At 43.3% G+C, this 20,212-nt stretch overlaps 1 protein-coding gene across 2 annotated transcripts in view; it reads right to left on the bottom strand.

Annotated features, from left to right (window-relative positions):
* MARCHF11 (membrane associated ring-CH-type finger 11) overlaps positions 1 to 20,212 on the bottom strand; it is a 110,180-nt gene that overhangs the window by 17,654 nt on the left and 72,314 nt on the right. The window contains exon 3 of one of the 2 annotated variants that reach the window (XM_079144581.1): positions 4,760 to 4,952. The exons of the other annotated variant lie outside the window; for it this stretch is intronic. Within the exon in view, the coding sequence (XP_079000707.1) occupies positions 4,760 to 4,952 (193 nt within the window). The remainder of the gene's footprint in view (positions 1 to 4,759; positions 4,953 to 20,212) is intronic. 2 annotated transcript variants of the gene reach the window in all.

The following is a 20,212-nucleotide window of genomic DNA, read 5'->3' as shown; positions in this document are numbered from 1 at the left end:
CGTGACTCTGACATGTCTTGGTAACTGGTCTCAGCATCTGAATGCAAGCTCACCCTGGGACCATCTCCTAGTCCCTCGAACTCCAGTCATTAAAAAATGAGTTTGACTCGTGGCACATGATTCCTCCGAGTCACATGACCAGATGGCCTCCTACTTTCTCAATGTGCCAAGTGTGGTGTGAAGAAGCAAATTCCCTGGCCAGAGCTCTGTGCAAATGTCTGGGGGGCAAACACAGCCTAGGGTGATTTTCACTCCTCCCTGAGTTACTACCACGGGCTGCGACACCTCAGAGATTTAAATCCCGTATATTAGTTTTCCTGAGAACAATCACAGTCTGAATGTCATCTACTTAAATATTTAAAAGAGCTTCCTAAATATAGTATATAAAGCTATATTTCTTTGCACTTCACTTTCCTTAAATCAGATATGAACTGTACAATAGATGTGGTTTGAAAATTAAATTCACATTTAACCCACAGAAGTCTTTCTAAAAAAGTTCAGGAAGAGAAAAGTCATCTGCCAAGTGTGTCTCCCCTTTAAGGCTCTCTGTCTGCCTTTGAGCACCTTTCCTCTCCCTTTGACAATCTTTCCTGAATTCTCTTGCTCTCACTTGTCACTTGGATCATGTTCACTGAAACAGAGAAGTCCTTTCTCACTAAGAACTATAGGCTACACATGCAGACAAGGTGAGGACGTTCATCAAATCTTACGCATTTGCCATCCCACCATCCAATACAGCAGCCTCCAGTCGAACATGGATATTTAAATTACTAACTAATTTAAAATTTAGTTTATCATTCTCCCCAGTCACACTTCAAGTACCTGACACCCAAATTATCTAGTGTCTATGGTATCAGACAGCATAGCCATGAAACATCTCTGTCACTGCAGAAATTCTATTGAACAGCCTTGATCTTGATATTTCTATGATAATGGTACCTAGACCCTTGGGAGAAATTGAAACATTAATAGTTAGAAAAAAAAAAAAAACCCTAAATCTTGGGAAAGAAGAAAAGCTATTAAGTAATAATGAATGAAAACAACAAACAAATTCACTGTGCCTGGAAATAAGTAAGCCAATTTCTCCAAATAAATGAACGTTCTACAAATTCAATTCAACTTCTTGCTATCTGTTATATACACTGGCTGGATTATAACATTTTTGGATTCTGGAATAATCGTCTTTGGATTTTCTGAATTTTTAAAAAGAACATTCGAGGTTGCCAATCTGTTCCTTCTCATTTAGGTATAATCAAGTCTGAAAAGCTTACAGGACTGTTTCCAGCTATCCTGAAGTCCTCTGGATGAGCAGCTAATCTTGCCTCCGCCAGTGGTGAGAAGGGGAACATCCCTCCACTTGTCAGGTATCTATCTATTCAGCTGTCTGTTCCCCAGGAAATCTGCTCAAACCTTCCCCTCCACACAAAAATCCGGCATTATTCTCCCCTGCATTATCCAGCTACCATTTTCCTGTGCATACTTCCATAACGACACAGCCCAGTGATCCTAATTACTTACTTCCATGCCTGTCTTCACCGTCAAACTAAGTAACAAATGGAGGGAGAGTCCCCCAAGACCAAGTTCTCTCTGAATGAAGTGGCACTGCGACAGGAGCCCAAAAGTCACAGGAAACTGAGTGCATTCAAGAGGCTGAGGCAACGGGGACTCTCCAAAGGCAAAATGAGCAGCAATGCACCAAACATTCTGAAACACCGATCCTTGGCACGAGGATTAAAATCAAGGGTGCTTAAGGATCAACAAAACGGGTGACGCCAGACTAAGATTAAATAGGCAATTCATGAGCGGATGTCCTTGAGGAACTGTTTTCTGTGAGGCTTGCAGTGGCCTTTCTGCATGGTTGTGATCCTGGCAGAGTTTCTTGTGACACTTCTTGTTAATCCGTCACAAGCATGGGACCTCATGCCACAACTTAAGAGCTTGACAAAATGCTTCCGTTTTGATCCCTAGAACTCTCCCATCCCAGGAAAGGAGTTAAAAGATTGGCTGGCTCACTTGCATTCCCAGCACCCAGCACATGTCTGCCACGCAGAACTCTCCCAATAAGCATTTACTAAATTGACCTAAGCAAATTGGACTCAAAACTGTAAACCTGCTTCTCACTAGAAGTCTCCCTGTCAGCAGTATTTAGGGTAGAATCAATGTAATTTTTGTTACTTTCAACATTTAATTAGCAGACATCTGAATTAATTTGAAATGTTAGCGGGGGCTAATACTGGCTACAATCCAGTTGGCTACAACTTTTACTATAGTAGTTTCTCAGCTTCTTGGGGAAAGAAATCAGATTTGCTCAGAACAGACTAATTAATGGGAAAGCCAAGTGAAATAAATAATGTTCAATCTGAATTCTTTATTATTTTTTAAAACATACAAAATACAAAAGATGAGACTTAGATTTGGTGAATCAAAAAGACAATGAAAAGTATTAAAATTCACTTTCAAAGTGTCCTCAAAAACAGCAACTGTTTTTGTTTCTGAGAAACCAGATTTTATAAAATGGGCAGATACACGAATTACAAAAGAGAAGCCCAAATATGTCATATGTCACCAAAAGGTATCAGTTCATGTATTTAGGCTCTTAAAAGCAGAAATTAATTAATCTTGATTAAAATGCTGACAGTAATCATCAAAACTTAAGAGATAATAAATGCAAGTTATGAAATTTAAGACAATGAAAAGGAAATAAATGCATGGTCCGCTTTAGTGTTCAATGACATGGAGACATCAACTGCACTTTCTTTCCCCCTCCAAGCTGAGCTGAAAGCTTAGTGATTCATTTCTTTTTCATATTCCTTTTTCCCTTTTTTAAAAATCTACTTTTAACTGATACATAAAGACATAAAAATTGCCTATCATCAGGGCACTGGGTACTGCTTCTATACATGTATGCATTGTGTAATGTTTAAATCAGATTAAACATAGGTATCTCTTCTAGAATTTATCATTTATTTATGGTGAGAGCTTCCAAAATCCTTTCTTCTAGTTTTTCTAAATGCTTCTTTTTATGGAAGATCACAGTTTATAACATTCAAATCAAAAGAATAAACACTATCTTTGAACCTGACAAGGGACTGGAGCTGTAGAGCAATTTTATGACTCTATGTAGAACAATGCCCTAGAGATTAAATCTGAATAGAGATTTCCAATTTCTAAATGCTTGCATATGCATTATTGCATTTAATACAGAGTGTTCATACACATGATTAGCCCAATTATTTGGGCAACATCTGTTCAGTTTACCTATTATTCATGACATTTCCCTCCCTTCTGTGTTTCTTTCTGGTCTGAAATTTGATGAGTGTCTTTCCTGTTAGTCTTATATTAGTGACAAGGGAGGAAAGAAAAACAGGAAGGAAAAGTCAGACTAACTGTATTTTAAACACTTCAAAAAAAATAACTGAGGATACTGAAATTTCTAGTTAAACTAAGGCTCTAATAAGTACAGACACTGATTTAAGTGATCTAAAGTTATTTAAATGTTTTTGATTATTCAAATGTGCTCAGTCAACCATTTCTACTTAATCACTTAATTACTTAAAACCATGATTTCCTTTATTTAGACCTGCATGGTAAGGATTATTATTCCCATTTCTATGAATGAGAACAGAGAACCTCTGCCCAAGCAGAGGCCAGGATTTGAAACCGACTAATTTGATCCCAAGTTCAGCTTCCATTCCCTGGAATCTCCTCCGGTCCTGAAGCTTTAGCATCAGAACTTTAGGGACACGGGCAGCTAGCTGGGCTGCACCCCAGAAGCCTCTGATTCCACAGGTCTGTAGGTCTGGGACGCCACCTGAGGACAGGCATTTCTAAAGAGGCAGTGCAGGTGCTCTGCTGCCTGCGGTCCAGAGAGCACACTTCCAGAACCACTGCTTTAAATCAAGGCTACCTCCCTCCTTCAGCTCTTCGGACAACTCGTGAGGCTATAAACTACATAAGAACAGAGAAATATCCCTCAGACCTTGGTGTCCCACTGATGTCAACCACCCACTGATACCAATGAACTGGTCATGATCCCAGTGCCTGCCTGTGGCGCCTCCCAGGCACCACGCAAATGCTGCCTGAATTGGCTTTTGTTTCCTCACGGTATTAGGGAAAGGGCAGATCTGTCAAGTGAAATGCAGAAGGAATCTTTCTGTAGGTCTCTTACAAAATGTATGATATGTTTTGTTTTCTGAGACACTGAATTTATCAGGTGAAACGAAGAGTCAGGAGCCATCAAGGAACATAGTCTGCAAATCCTTAACCTCCCAAGGAGTACTTTCTGCCCCCAGGAAGTCTGAGCCACATCATGGTGCAGGTCTTTTAGGTGACTGCCCTCTTCCCAAGTCACAGAACTGCATAATATTGCCATCTGTATCAGTATATGCTTCCCCGGCTTTGTAAAAGGAGACTGACTCGCTCTCCTTGCTTAGAAATATATTATTGCCCTTATATGGCTCACCCCAATAATTTCTTCAACCCCTCCGCCTTCCTTTTAGTTGCAAAATGTGCCACTTTAAATGGGTATCATCTTGTTAATTTTATCAAACTACACTGGAATACAAATGCTATCTATGCTTTGCTTGGAAAAGTGCCCAAATTATGAAACCCACCTCTACCCCAAATAAGTAATAAAGTGGAAAACCAAGATAATGTGAACTGCAACGGTCTATGTATATGAGATCCAAATGGTGAAAATATAATTGCTGAAAGAAATGGATTGCTGACAGTTGGTGAATGTTTAAGGTCATGGTCTTACCTATGCACACTAGATCCATAAAACCATACATTCCATAGCAGATCTGAAAAAGGATGTCCTTCCTCTGCCACACTGCATAGGGGCTGAAGGCTGACCAGAGGAGCCACGTGACACTCGCTATTAAGAACAGGGATCCCAGGATTACAGCAATCATCTGAACTTTCTCAACCAGTGTTATAGAAATGCTTTGCCACTAAAAGAAAAACAGAGGCATGTGAGAAAAAGATGCTGTGTATAACTCAAAAAGGAAAAAAAAAAAAAAGAACATTTTCAGCCCCATGTTTCTCTTCATAATGCCAGACCCCTTGCAATCGGACCAGCCCCCAAATGAATTTTCCCACTTCATTCAGGCAATAAAAGAGACAAGCAGATAACGATTAACGAATTGCCTTAACTTCATTATTTTTAGTAATTCACCCATTCTACAAGTTTAATCTAGTTTACTCCAGATAACAGTACTGAATGTGAATGGCTGAGGAATATTTAGTACCTGGGAATCACATTATTATCTCTCAAGAATGCATGAAATTAAATATATTCTGACAATATATGGTGAGGAGTCCTCTATCTGATTTTTTTTTATTCTTAATACATCTGGGTCCTTAAAAGGGGAGGGGGGGCTATTGTTTCTGTAGAAACATGTAAAAAATTTTTAAAAGAAAAGTAAGTTACATAAGAACATCAGTGAAAAAGTCATTTAAGATAATACACAGTAAAAAAAAACTTATAAGGGAACCATGAAATTTACATTATCTGTTACTGGGTAAATTTCATATGCACAAACATTACTAACTTTATTATCCAATGGGTAATCCATGAAGTCTTTTTGTCAAGATTTAGAATTTGTACCTAAACGAAGTATCTTGGAAACGCATGCATTATATTGGCACACGCTCTTCACTGGGAAAAGTAATTTGTTCTCCTAAATATCAATATTTTAGAGGATTCACAGTACAAATTATCAAAATTCCTTCAAGAGCGCTACCAACTTGAGAGGCTTAATTAGTTATGTTCTCAGTTGTGAGTGTTGGGGACAGAAACAAACCTAGAATCATCATTAGGATTTGCCAGTCAGCAATGGAACCGGACAGGACCTTAGTTCCCTCTGTCCGGAGTCTGGCTGTGGCAACAAGTGGCTGATCGGAAGAATCCCAAGCTGCATCAAGCAGCCTTATTTTAAAAGCGAGTTTAAGCAATCCATGTCCACTGGATGAGTCTATTTGCTTCAAGTCTTAACTTACCTTAGGTGTGCATGCAGGCATTCCGTTTCTATCACCACCTCTAATTTCCTCCCTCCCTCGTTACCCATCTCTCTCCTGTTTGCTCTCATACATGTACAACTCAAAAATAAATAATCTACTTATAATATTTTAAATGCAGACTTGACTTTGCATATTCAAGTATATTATTCTTATTGTTGCAGATTAAATTCCAACATATATTCTAAATGTTTTATACTCTAAAGTCATTCTTCTTTTTCAAAACAGAAACAAACAATAAACAGTTTAAAGCTAAAATTCATTTACAGAAAAACAGTTCTTGCTTTTATCAGTCTAATGATTAATTAAACTAGTTAACATGATTTTATTACTACAAATGAATCAATATTGTTCAAGCAAGATTTTAGAGTCGTCTTTTTTTCTTTTTTTGTCTTAGCTTCCTGATACAAATATTAATTCCAAACCACCAGTCATTTGAATTATAAAGCATTTTAAATTCGGTGTCACCAAAGAAATATGAAGAGTCAATGTTCTTGTTCTTGTTTAGTTTGATTCTCATTAAAATCTGTCTTAAATACAAGAACACAGTAAACACTATAAAAGACCATCCTAGATGGATAGTACTTCATCTCTCTGCCTTCTTACCCTTGATCAATTTATTAACTGCATCATCAGATAGATGAGAAAGGCACAGATAAAGGACAGTGCAGAGGACACTGTGCAGCAGGAGCATCCTTGTGTGTGTTCATGTGTGCACACACACGTGTGCATGTGTGGTTTGCACGTGGTGTCCACGTGCTCAAACACATATGCCTAAATCATAGTTGAGGGCAACCAAGAGTGAGAGAAGAGGAGTCGCCAAGAATGGTCCTCACCATCATCTACCTTTTTTTTGCCAATAATTCTTACAATGTTACAGGTTCATTATGCAACTTGAGTTAAATTTGAGCAGTTCCATATTGTATAAACCAGCTGTATAGCTTCAAATATACCTTCTCATTAATTAATCTGAGCTTGTTTGCATGATAGCTCCGTGACAGCATGGTAGCCCTGAAGAGAGTGTGGTTTAGCCCTTCTGGATGCTCTGATTTGGGAGGTCTGTGGTGACGGCTGTATGTGGCTCTGGAATTTCCTGGGACACAGGAATGGGGTGGCCACACATGACCCTGAGGTATCTGATCCCTCGAACTCCTGTGTGGTGTGCACCTAACTCACCAGTATAGCTGCTCCTTGGAAGGAAGGTGAATGAATAAAAGGAGAGTTGTCGGAAGCAAGAAACATGGATGCTTCACACTTGTTTGGTGACGCCAAATTTAAAATGCTTTGAAATTCAATTCCCTGGCAGTTTAGAAATTAATGTGTTTAAAATCACACCAGGAAGCTGGGAAAAAAGAACAACTCTTGATTACAAAGCACTGGGAAGCTTGATTATTTCTATCATCATAGAAATTATCTTTTGTCATGGATACAGCAGCATTTTGAGATTACAATGCTTATTTTTAAAGAAAAATAAATTGTGCACAATCTATATTGAAGACCTCCAAATTTTTTTGGTTAGGTATTAATCCACTAATAACACAAAGCACTCCATTCGTAATGCGAATGTGTTCAAGGGTAAGTAGATGCCCTTCATATATGGGTGAACCTTAAAAATAGCACCATTTCACTGAATAGTTAGTAAGGATAAACCATAATTTTGAAACCAAAATTATTAACTCCAATAATGAAAGTAGGTTTCCCCTTGGGCACATCATTGCGGCAATGCCCATGCCCACTAGGTACCACTCTTTCATATTTTTAGCACCATATACATGGACGGGGTCGCTCCTATTCCCCCTCTAGGAAGAATAACTGCTTTCCCTGGCAAGAAAGCAACAGAGACCTTGCTCTCGGAAGGCAGACTCTCCTATGGATGGGCTCAGCCTTGTGAGTCAAGTTCATGAATCATTAGTTTGGACAATTAAAGTGGAAGATGGGTCTCTTGGGGCTTTTCTCTCTACCCCATGCTATCCGAGACCTGGATTTAAGTTCATAAGATCATTTGAAACTTGAACAAATGTTTCAGTGGCTAAATACACTTGTTTACCCTAAAGAGACATATAGGAGTATATGAGTGTCTATGTGTGTTTGTGTGTGTGTATTTTTTTTTTCATTTCACTTGATTCCCAAGTTTGGGTAGGAAAGAAATATGACAATAACTGGATTGCCTCTAAGTAGTTGCTGTCATTTTATTTCCTCCCATAATATTTGAATGTGACCCAAGTTCCTGAAAAGCTATTTGCTTCTATACAACAAAGCACCGCACCCACTATTCCCAGCAAACATGAGCCCAACGCCCCGCCCCTTGGGAATCTCACCTCATCTGGTGCACAAGAAGAGAGTCTGACAGCAACAGCTATGTTTATCCAGGACCCCTACCTGCCAGCCACCTTTCTAAGTTGCATGAATTAACTCATTGGATCCCCACAACTACTCTATGAGGGAATTATCATCTCCACGTTAAAGATAAGTAAACTGAGGCAGAGAGTCGTTGAACAATTTTCCCGGGGTTACACATCAGGTCAGGACTGGAGCTAAAAGAGAAGCCACGCAGCCTGGTTCCCAGGGTTGTGCTCTTAATGCTTGGACTGCACAGCAATTCTGCTGAGCTTTGGTGACACCAAAGATGTACATCCCATCTTGGCAGCATCACACTGTTGCCTGACTCCAAAAGCTCCAAGTCTGTCTTCTCTTGCCTACTGGACATGTCAGTAGGCCTGATCCTACACATAACCCCCAGGCGGAAACAAAGGAAGGCTGTCCCTCTAAGCTCCATCAAGGAGGATAGATGTTTGGAACAGCATACGTCCTCAGTGCCTGACACCCACCTGTTACAGAAGGGTAGAAAGTGGTGATGAGTGGAGATGAAGAGGAAGAGAGGGATTGTGCATGAGGGAAAAGTGGGAGGGAGGAGGGAGATGTGGAGACACCCTTCAGTTCCACTTTACCTCTTTTTTAATCTCCCAAGTGTACACACTCATTGCTTTGTTCCCTCTGAACACGTTCCTTCCTGGGCACACTGTGTCCTCTCCTTCTCTTACCTGATTCTCTCTCATCCATTCACACCCGATTCTAATGGCACCTCTTCTAAAAACCCATGTCCTCCTCTGCTAAGGAAGGACATGATCCCTCTTTCCTGGCCTCCAAATCCACCATTTATACTTCTGCTTAATGTTCATTTCTTTCTCGCATTCAATGCCAGAGGGTATTTATTATTGTCTAGATGTTAGCTGTCCCCCAAAATCTCATATGTGAGATAATCAAGAAGGTTTATAGGTGAAATGATGGGTAAAGATAGCCCTGATGTAGTCAACGAATTAATCCAGCTGAATGGATTAACTGGGCAGAAGCTATAGGCAGTTAAGCGTGGCTGGAGGAGGCGGGTCACTGAGGGCTTGCCTTTGAAGTTTTTCTTTCATCCCTGGTGAGCAGAGCTCTGCTCCTCTTTCTGCCTCCTGATGGTCACATCCCGAGCTGCTTTCCTTTACTACACCTTTTATCATGATGTTCCGCCTCACCTTGGTCCCAGAGCAATGGACTCAGCCACCTATGGACTGAGATGGCTGAAACCGTGTGCCCCAAATAAACTTTCACTCCACTAAAATTGTTCTTGTCAGGTCTTTGGCTCACAGTGGTGAAAAACAGCATTTATCTTTTTATTGTTCACAGACTGCAAGTTTCACAGTGGCAGAAGCTGAGTCTTACCTCCCCGTGTTCTACCAGGCAGTAGAACATGCCAGTAAATGTCCGACACCTGTCTGAATGCTGGATGAACTTGAACTCCACACCAGTCCATCATTGCTAAAGCATAAAGTCCCAGCTCCAGCCAAACCACTTCTCAGGGGGCTGAGAGTGACAATTCAGACCCAGAACTACTTCCAAAGCCTGAAGTCTTTCTAAAATACCTTCTCTGTCTTCTCTCTATCTGCTCTCACCCCTGTGCTACCTACTTAAGTGGAACCATTCTACATCCAAAAGGAAAAACAAGATGGGAACAATTACACCTGGCTAAGGCGTGGTGGTGGGATGGGAAACGGGGAACTCGTGCATAAAATATCTCAGCGGATGCCCGTCAGGTCTGACCACGACCATGCTGTTGCTCTGATCAAAAAAATCCTGGCTAATAGACACAGGGTTATCACTGCCCTTGGGGAAGAAAGAAGGAAGGGGAGGAAAGAAAGAGAAAAGGAAAAGGGAAGGGAAGGGAAAATAAAACTGGGAAAGTAGGAATTTTCTTTAAAGAAATGTCAGGAACCCAAGTCAAAGCAAGACTCAAAGTCTCGCCCCGTATAAATCACTTCCGGCCAGTAAAATAAGCACTTGAAAAAGGCACATCCATCCTCAGGTCTCTAGGATGCTGTTTAGAAGATGCACCTGTCATTCCATTGTCTGCAAGTGTCCATGCACCTTCGCAGTTTAGAACCCAATTTCCTCCCTGAAAATAACCATGAGCTCAGAGGGAGCCAGGCTGAGCCCAGTGCAGATCCATCCACGTGCTCTGAGTTAAACCACCCTGTCCGCAGTACTGCTTCACCTTTGTTTTCATGAGGCAGGCCAGATATGAATCATTAGCTAATAGATTTGTAGTACGAGGATTTGTACTGTGCACAATGACAGGGGGATTACTCACCAGCGTCACAGGAGAGAACACCTGCTCTTAGGAGTTGCCCTCTGCAAAAAAATGAATTTAACTGAAACTTATTTTCAATCAACTTTAAATGGTGTGTAAATTGCACCACTAAAGCTGAGATGAGAAATGTTGGCAGAAAAACATCTCAATGTGGAATCGGGATGATGTGTGGATACAACATTCTGTTAATTACAGGCCCGTTCTCTGCAGAGATGTGTTCCTAGGCTGCATATTAAAAGTGATCTCGGGGTTCGGTAGGGGCCTCTTCTGCTAGAAAAGCATCTTCATAAACTTATCTGAGCTGGGATAAAATCAGACAAAAGGAATTTGCTTTGCCTGAGAAAAGATGAAATCTAAACAATACAGAGAAAATTTAAAAAACAGAACTGCTTCTCTGGAAAGGTTCATAGCAGTTGTTTAAATGAAAGACAGGAGATAATGACTGGTCCTAAAGATAAAAAGGGTAGTAAGAAAATATTATAAATAACTTTATGCCAATTCATAATTCCATAGCATAGATGAAATAGATAAGTTCTATGAAAAATTAACTTACCAAAACTGACTCAAGAAGAAATGGAATATATGAATAACTCTACATAAAATAAACTGAATTTGTATTCAAAAGCTTTCCACAAACACACTGGCAAACACCTTCAGGACCAACCAGATGGTTTCACCAGATGTTATCAAACACGTAAAGAAAAAAATACTATCAATCTTTCACATTCTCTGTCAGAAAATAAAGGAGAACAGAACATTTCCCAACTCATTTTATGAAACCAGCACAAGCCTGTTTTGCAAAACCCAACAAAAACATTACAAGAAAAGACAAATCCCAGACCAAAATTCCTATGAGCACAGGTGGAAAAAAAAATTCTCTGTTAAGTGTTAGTGATTCAAATCCAGCAATATATACAGATAATAAGGTGGTGTGAGTGGGTGGGGTTCATCCCAGGAATGCAAGGTGGATAGAACATTAAATACCAATCATGCAATTAATCACATGAACACAATGAAAAAGGAAAAGTCCTCCTGATAGATGCCAAAAAATAAAAATGATTTGACACATCCCCACATGATGAAAACCAGGGAGAGAAAGAAAACTTTTTAACCTGATGAGCATTTACAAGACATGTAATGCAAGGTTTATGCTTAATTGTGGATAAAAATTGCTTTCTTTACCCAGATCAGAAACTAAGCTAAGATATTCATCTTTATTACTTCTTTCCAGTTTTGAAGTGAACATCTTAATGAATGCAATGAGGCAAGAGAAAAAAGAACAGTACAGGGACTGTAAAGAAAGAAATAAAAATATAAAACTGTCTCTCTTTATAGATGGCATGATTATCTGTATAGAAATCCTACAAAAAAAACACTGAAGAATTAGTAAATCAATTTAGCAAAGTCTCAAAATACAAGGTTAATAAATTTGTATCAAATATATTTAAATATCAGCAGCAAAAAATAGGAAAACAAAATTACAAAAATGTTGCTATACACACCACTAAAAGCTATAAATTACTTATGACTGAATTTTTAAAAGATAATCTACAAGTTATTCTGAAAGAAATAAAAGACCCAAACAAACTAGAATTATAGATGAGAAGACTTACTATTTTTTAGATATTCATTCTCCCCAATTTTAATTTCTAAACCTCAAATAAAAGCAACATAGTATCAGAAAAACAAAGCTTTTATAATCATTCATATTTTTGAAAAAGAAAAGATGAGTCGATTAAAATGGTCATAAACTAGCGTACGATAAGCAATCTAAGTCTAATTCACAGAGATCAAATGAGAAAAGTAAGCAGAGCTCAACAGCCTATGCCTGTAACCCCAGAGACTTGGGAGGCTGAATTAGGAGGACCACAAGTTTGAGGCCAGCCTCAGCAACTTGGAGAAACCCTGTCTCAAAAAAAAAAAAAAAAAAAAAAAATGTTTTAAAGGGATTGGGAAGGAACTCGGTGGTAGAGCACATCCCTAGCATGTGAGGCCCTGGGTTCAACATCTAGTGCCACAAAAAGAAAAGAAAAACTTCCAAATCTTCGTTGCACTTTTCAGGACCAGACAGGAGAATACCCTCTGTACTCTTTCCTACATAAAACAATCTTTTCTCCCACTGCCTCAGCTCCTGGTAATGCACATCCTTTGAGGGACAGAGTCTCCACCACAGAATCATCACTTTATTTAACCAAACGCCCGGAGCTAGTTCGCGTGACCACAGAAAAGCAGAGAGGAGGACGCGCAGCTGTCCAAGATGGTGGTTGTGAGCGTTTCAAGTTGTTGTACGAACGCAGAATCTCAAAACCACTCTTCTTCCAGAAGCCTCGCTCGATAACCCCGGGACTTTGCCCGGCTGTGTCCCAGGATCATCGCAGGGTCCTCCGTGGGGTCTACACCTCAGGAGGGTGATCTTGGGGTTCCTAAGACAGGTGTCTCGGGGACCACGTGCCTGGGTCCCAGGATTACAAATAGGAAGGAAACAAGGCTGCCCTTCCGCCTCAGGGACAGGAGAGAAAAGTCCTGGTGCATCAGACAAGGGTGAATCCAGCCCAGGGCCACGTGAGGCAGCAAGGGGACCGGGAGGCCGGGGGCGTGGCCTGATAAGCATGGAGGGCTCCACGGTTCAACTCTAGGGGAAGGGAGACCAGTGCGAAGTGAAAGCTTGGCTCGTCAATGAGAGCCAGGGCCTCGGGTGCGGAGGGGTGCCCACAGGAGAGGCCCCTCTGAACGTCCGGGGACCTGGACACTCCTGACATGAGCCGCAGGAGGCTTTCAGAGAAATGTCTACCCAGAAAAACCCTCTGATGAAAGCTGTTCCTTATCCAGAAGCCAAGTCCTTGGAAGCAGGAGACTGATCCTCAGGACCCACCTGAAAGGATGAGGACGGGCAGGGGGAAGGCTGGGTCCAAGGCAAACCCCTGGAGTGACTATGGAACAAACACCTGAACAGAGTAACTTGAGCGTTAATTTAGCAGCTATTGCACGTTTACTCCATGCAGACAATGCCAGCGACTGAAGATGTCACTTGAGAAAGAGGGCATCTGTTCTTCCATTGTTTCCCCCCATTTCTTCTAGAACTGCCCCTTATCTCAGCTCAGTGTTATCTCTTGTTCTTTCATGCTTGTCAGAAGTTTGTCAGTCCAGATGTATTTAGTTCAAATATTGAAATAAAAATACGTACTATCCCATCAGGGCTCAAGAGCCCTTGCTCTCTCCTGCCTATTTTGTTTTCTTATAACAAAACAGATGCTTTTCATGACTTTGAATCAGGGAAAATTTCCCCAAGTGTCCATGGTCAAATATAGTCAGTCTTAGTAACTTGATTTTTCCCCATCTGATTTAAAAGTGTGTGTCTGTGTCTATTGCACTTTTATTTCATTACTCCTCTCAATATTCAGTATTAATTATGTTTAAATACAGGCTCCCCAGGTGAACTGTATCTAACTAATTAGTAGGTGATCATAACTGGATATACTTGTTCTCTCCACAAGGAATTGAAAGCTACTTTTGCTAAAGGAGCTTATTAAAACTCTCAATGGACTACTGCTGTTATCAACTTTGCTTTTGAGCTGGATTTTCACTGAAAGCATCTACCTTCCCATTTTAGTTTATGCAGGTCAAATACTGCAAATTCTCCTGGTAGAAATAGCACCCTTGGTAATTAGGATCCACAGCATGAGGCAGATCACCCCTTCCTAGAAACTCATGCAGAATCTTTTACAATGTGTTTCTCTCTTGGCTACCGGGCAGCAGTATAATGTGCTCAGACAGAGAGCAGTGATTGGCTCTACCACCAAGCACTTCTTCTCAAAATGGCCTCAATGTTATTTCCTATGCACAACATTTGGTATCAGCAATTGCTATGGTTTGGACATGGTTTGAGTGTATTCCCCAAAATTTCATGTACTGGACCCTTGGTCCTCTGGGTGGTGATACTGAGAAGTAGTGCATTCTTAAGGGGCGGGGCCTAGTGGGAAGTAATGAGGTCAAAGGGAGTGCTGTCCTCACAAAGGATTGAAGTTTGTCTTGTGGAGTCACTTCTGAGAGCAAGGTGTTATAAAGAGAGCAAGTCTGGCCCCTGAATCTCTCTGGCCTCCCGTCTTGCCAGGTGATCCCCCAGCCCCCTATCTACACCACTGTGCTACTTACCCACCATGAGGCCCTCACCAAGGCCAATCTGATGGGGCAACCTGACCTTGCACTCTCAGCCTCCAAAACTGCAAGCTGAATAAATCTGTTTGCATTATAAAGTATCCAGGCTCGGGTCTATTTTACAGCAACAGAAAATGAACCAAGGTACCTCCCAGAATCATTGTGCATCGATGCCTCTGTGACTCTCTCTCCTTCCTTAATTGAGTTCTGGGGATTGGACCAATGGCTCCTATACCATGAAGTGGCTGATTCAGTAACAGGAAAGACACAGCCCATTAAGCTGAGTGTCGAATGTGCCTTGTCCGGGACACGGGACCAGGATTTGCTTCAGTTCTTGGTTAGCGGCGCACCGAGGATGACACCATCAGTGTAAGCGTGCACAGGGAAGTCCCCTCCCCTTAAGTATCTGTACATCTAAGTGGATTTGTTCAATGTGTACCTGTCAGACGCCTGGCACGTGTCACACGCTGTAGAAATCACTAGCCTCAGGAAAAATTCTTATTCTCATGAGATTACTGGCCAAACAGAACAAAACCACACAAGTCTAAAAATCACAATCCGAGTGGGTGTGTGCTCATAGCGGGGAGCGTGCCTCGTGAATGTTTGAGAAGCTGCCCCTGCGGCAGCCTTCAGGAGAGGCTTCCAGAACAAGGTGGCATGGGAGCTGGTTAGACGGGATGGGTTGGCAAGGTGGAGAAAGGGCTCGAGACTCAGGGGACGGAAGAAAACGTGTGTGCAGAGCAGATGGAGAGAGTCTTACTGTGCCAGAGGGGACAAGTGTTGGGGGCTTCCAGAATTGGCCACGGGGTCTGCATATTATCTTCCAAAGAACTAAGAGGTGCAAGATCCGAATGGGACAGGACGGCTGACCTGCTCAGTCCTCCTCTCGCTTCCTGCATTTTTCAAAGATGAACACAACAGTGCCTCCTAACCTACCGGCTCCTCTGCCACGTGGCTCTTATCCATGTTCCCCTCCCCCCTTGAGTAAGGAGACGTTTGAGCAGCACGGCATGGGAGAAGGGACTTGACGTCAACTCTGAGCACAGACTGCCACTGTCTGGGACGTTTTTGCTTCCTCCCTCTAGGATGCCATGCCATGTAAGAACTGCACCAAGCACAAATATGGAGAGGGCCCTGGGCACGGGACACCCAGCCCAGGGAGATCCCTGAGCACGGGGGTCCTGGCAACATGAGCCAAGAAGCCGTCTTGGAAGCAGTTCTGTCAGCCCGAATCTTTCAGCGATGCCCCAGGAATGGCAGTCAGATGGCCCCAGGGAACCCTCGAAGGCCACGAAATCAGGAGCAGAGGAAAAATGGTGGTGCGGAACCACTCAGAATTAGGAATAGCTCTTTCTCTGTGCATTGCAACGAGACACGTGCTAAGACTCAGGAAAGCGAGCTCCCCCTTCCTTTCTGGTCTTTACAGTGAAGAGCCTCATTAAATCACTCGAAGGCTCCTTCCACAACTCCCGGGAACGCCGCTTCTCTTTATTACTCCACCTTCTCTTTCCTTCCCACCTTTCCGCTCCTCCTCCTCCTCCTCCATCCTCCCTCTTCCCACAGGCACCTTAGGAATTCTATAACAAAAAGCCCTTAAAAGCACTAGATCCCAAGAGCTTTGAGGGTGATGGAAATGTTCTACAACTGGGCTGTGGTGATGGCTGCGTGAGTCTATAAATTACTAAAATTCACCAAAGTGCACCCTTAAAATAGATAAATTTTATGATATGTAAATTATACCTCAATAAAACTATTTAAAAGCCCTGGAAAATAATTAAAAAAGCAAAATGAGTGAAAATTTTTCAGCAATTATTTGCCTAGAAAGTGTGTGTTATCTTCTATTATAAGGTATTTGAAATGCACTTAATTTTTAAAAATTACACATAACTCCTGGTACACTGGTACAAAGAGCAGACTAAGCAGGCCACTGGCCCACTCGCTATCCGTGGCTTCTCTCTCCTGGAAGGCTGTGCTGCCTAGTGAGTTCAGACTTGGGGTTCAGATCTGAATCCAAGGTCTGTACTCCAACTTTTTACTGTTTGACTTGGAGTAAGAAGGACATTATCTTCCTCAACTTTAAAGTGGGATGACAGTAAATGAGGATTCACACACACACACACATGTGCACTGCACACCTGACCATACAGCTGACATCTCTGAGAGAAAACACCCCGAGCCCTCTGCTTCCAGAAGCTTCTGCAGGAAGTCTGACAAAGAGCGCTTGTGATATATGTGACCAAGGGTGCCCCTTCCAGCTCCCATTGGCACCCAACCATGTCCTACCTCCTGACACCCTACTGTGGCTTCACATTACTTTCCTTGAAGTGCTAAGAAAGTGTTGGTCCCGTTCACCAACATCAAGGTGATCTGGCAGCTCGCTACTCCTGAGGAGGGGCAGGTACAACATCTCCTCAGATTTTACCTTTTACTTTGAGCAGTACTGTAACACAGCCACCGAATGCCTGCCCCCTCGTTCCGATAACTCCTCACCGTCCTTCCATTTTCCCAGCCGTAAGTTGTAGACGGATAACAAGGAACAAGCTTTTCCTTACTGAAGAGAGCTTCCCCTTGCTTAAATGCTGCACTGGCTGTTCACACTTTGAGAACCTCCTACTCAGAACAGGCAGAAAAGCTGGGCAGGACACTGCAGCAGGACATCCCAGGCCCCACCCAGAACACCTGACTGTCCTTCAGTGAGGGAGGACACACATGACCAGGGACTGCTGGGGACTTCAGGGATCCAGCAACTGCAGGCCACAGAAAGCACAGAGGAAGTAGGTATGAAGCATCGGTAGAAGTTTTGAGGCATCCGTAGAAGTTCATTAGGCAGAACAAACAGTGCCTGCTGGAAAGTCAAACACTTCTCATTCTTTGACCTTGGTACTATTTTTTTAATTTCATTTTGTCTCCCACTTGTCTCTCCTAATACTTTTGAGCTCTCCTCCTATACCTGGTTTTGCAAGTCAACAGCAAATAGTCAAGCAGTGACTTGCTTAGTGCAATAATCCAGCACAACATCTGGTTTCTACCTTTGAATTGCCCATAATCAATTTGAGCAATAAGGTCAAGGCATGGGAAACAAGAACTAAACAATGCAGGGCTGTCCTTAAGCCACAGCCTGTGCAGAAAAGACTGTGTGTTTCATGGGGAGCTGAGCAGACAGACACTGTATAAACTAAAGCAATCCAGAATGGCTTCCTGGGGGAGGCAGGCCTCTCTGTATCTGACAGGGGAAATGTGGAGAAGTCAGTCTGAGGCGAGGCTCTAGGGCGGGAGATAAGCAAGAGAGGCCTCTGCGGTGCCCATTTAAGATACAGTTGTGTCTGCAGACTCCAAAGGAGCTGTTAGAAAGTCCAAGTGCAGGCAATCATCTGGCAGACCTGTCTGCATCACCCAGCAGCACAAGGCTCCCCTGGAGCCCAGCTGACACGATTTTCCACGCACACGTGCTTCCCCAAACACACGGGGCTCTCTTGCAGGCAGGGACTGTACCTTCTTGATGCTGAGTCCTTGCGACTTGGCACAATGCAGAGGCACAGCTTCTGAACTCAAAAAACACTGGGTCAGTGAATGAAGTCGTGCTTATTCGGTCCCTTTACGTGAGTGATTTGTTCTGGCAGCATGGGAGGATCAAAAGCCACTTCACCTTCTAGCTCTGGTAAAGTTATTCTCAACCAAGGATGATTTTGCCTCACCCGACCCTCCTGCCCAGGGAAGTCAGACAGTGCCCGAGGGCGCCGTTGGTTGTCATTAATTCCTGGAGATGATGCCACCAGTAGAGAGGGGGAAGAGCCTGACTCTTCTCAAGATAACTGCACTTCGTCGGCAGCGGGCCTCAAATGTGTCCCGGGTCATCTCACCTCGGAGGGGCTGTGTTCACAGAGTGTGAGGGCGTGGTGCAGAGCGGTGACGTCAGGGCAGAGACGGACGTGCTGGCAGGCTTGACAGGCTAGCTGGAAACCTGCTCAAGCCCTGGGCCGTTCTGCATGCTGTAAACTGCTTGTCTAGGTACAGCACAGCAGGCTGACGTTAAAATAAATGACAGATGACTCAGTGACGCCTCAGGGAAGGGAGAAAGAGCCCGTCTCACAGACTTCCTTACAGTTCCCAATAGGCAGAGGGATGGTGACGGAAAGTGGGGAGGGAGGGAGGAAGGAAGGGCGCACAGACAGCCTGAGAGAAACCCTCACCCAAGGCCACAGCAGGGCCAGGAAACCGACCATCCAGGACACAGCCCTGCAGTGAAATCACCAGATCAGGAGGACAGTTGGCCTTTCCTGTCTTTGATGAGAAATTGAAGAAAAGGTGTCCCAAAGGGCAAAGACAATGCTAATATGTCCTTACGAACTGCTTCTAGAGCTGGCCAAACTTCGGACCTCGAAGAGAGGAATGTGCCCTAGACACTACATGGTACCTCTGTTCCGGAGATGGCAGAGAGAAGCGAAAGCAACCTGGTGCTGAGGTCTGGCTCTGGTGGGCAAGGACAGAAAAACGTGTCCACGGAGGACAGAATCCAGCCTCGTCCACATTTCCATAAACACGATAGAGAACCTGTCCTCATAAAAACATGGTTGGAAGGAGGCCAAAAGGCCTTCAGAGGCCCTTCATCTTAGGAAGAGGCAAGAGTGGCCCAGGCAGTGAACTGCCCGCTATGAAGGGACCAGTCTGGCCAGGGGCCTCACCGTGGCCCCCGGACTCAGCCCAGGGTTCCTGCCCTCTGCCGCCGTGCCTCTGAACTTACCCTGCCGCCTCTCTTGTCCTCACGTGGGTCACTTTCTAATCTCCCTTCAGTCTTAATTCTTTCTTGCCAACTCGAGGGAGCTGTGACCCACAGAAGGGGCGGAAACCACCTGCCTGGTGAAGAAAGGTGGTGGCAGGGGAGCCAGCAGCCCTCCACCGCGGCCGGGCCCTGCCTGCAGGTTGGGTGAGCAGGTGCGCTACTTACGGAAATTTCCATTGCCTGGCAAACGTTCCAGGGAAACGACTATCAGGAAGAGACGAATGTGAACTAATGCACGCGACAGCTGAAACTTCCAAGCAACTGGGCTGGCGGGGGCACTATCTGCCATAAGATGCAGGAGCACATTTCCTGGAGCCTTCCCATCCCAGGAGACACTCGGAGCGGAAAAAAAAATGAAGTGCGTGGTTTGAGAGGAGGGCTCGAGGGAAGCATTATTGATTTTTGAAAATCAGGTTACCGTATTATTGCTTCTTAGGCAGTGATGTCCGTGTTAAAGGATCATTTGTTTTTCAGTAAGCGTCTCTGACAAAGGTTTCATGACCGGAGGTACCAAGTTGGTCATGCTCTGCAAATGGTGAAATAAGGCCACTGTGCCCGCCAAAGAATTAATAAATGATTAAAGAGCTAGAGCAGTACTAACTGCACCCCACTTAAAGAAGCAGGCCTGC

The sequence above is a fragment of the Sciurus vulgaris genome (assembly GCF_902686455.1).
Source record: "Sciurus vulgaris genome assembly, chromosome: 6".
In the NCBI taxonomy this organism is placed as follows: Eukaryota; Metazoa; Chordata; class Mammalia; order Rodentia; family Sciuridae; genus Sciurus; species Sciurus vulgaris.
Note: the sequence above shows the minus strand (reverse complement) of the source record. Positions and strands in the feature narration are given on the sequence as shown.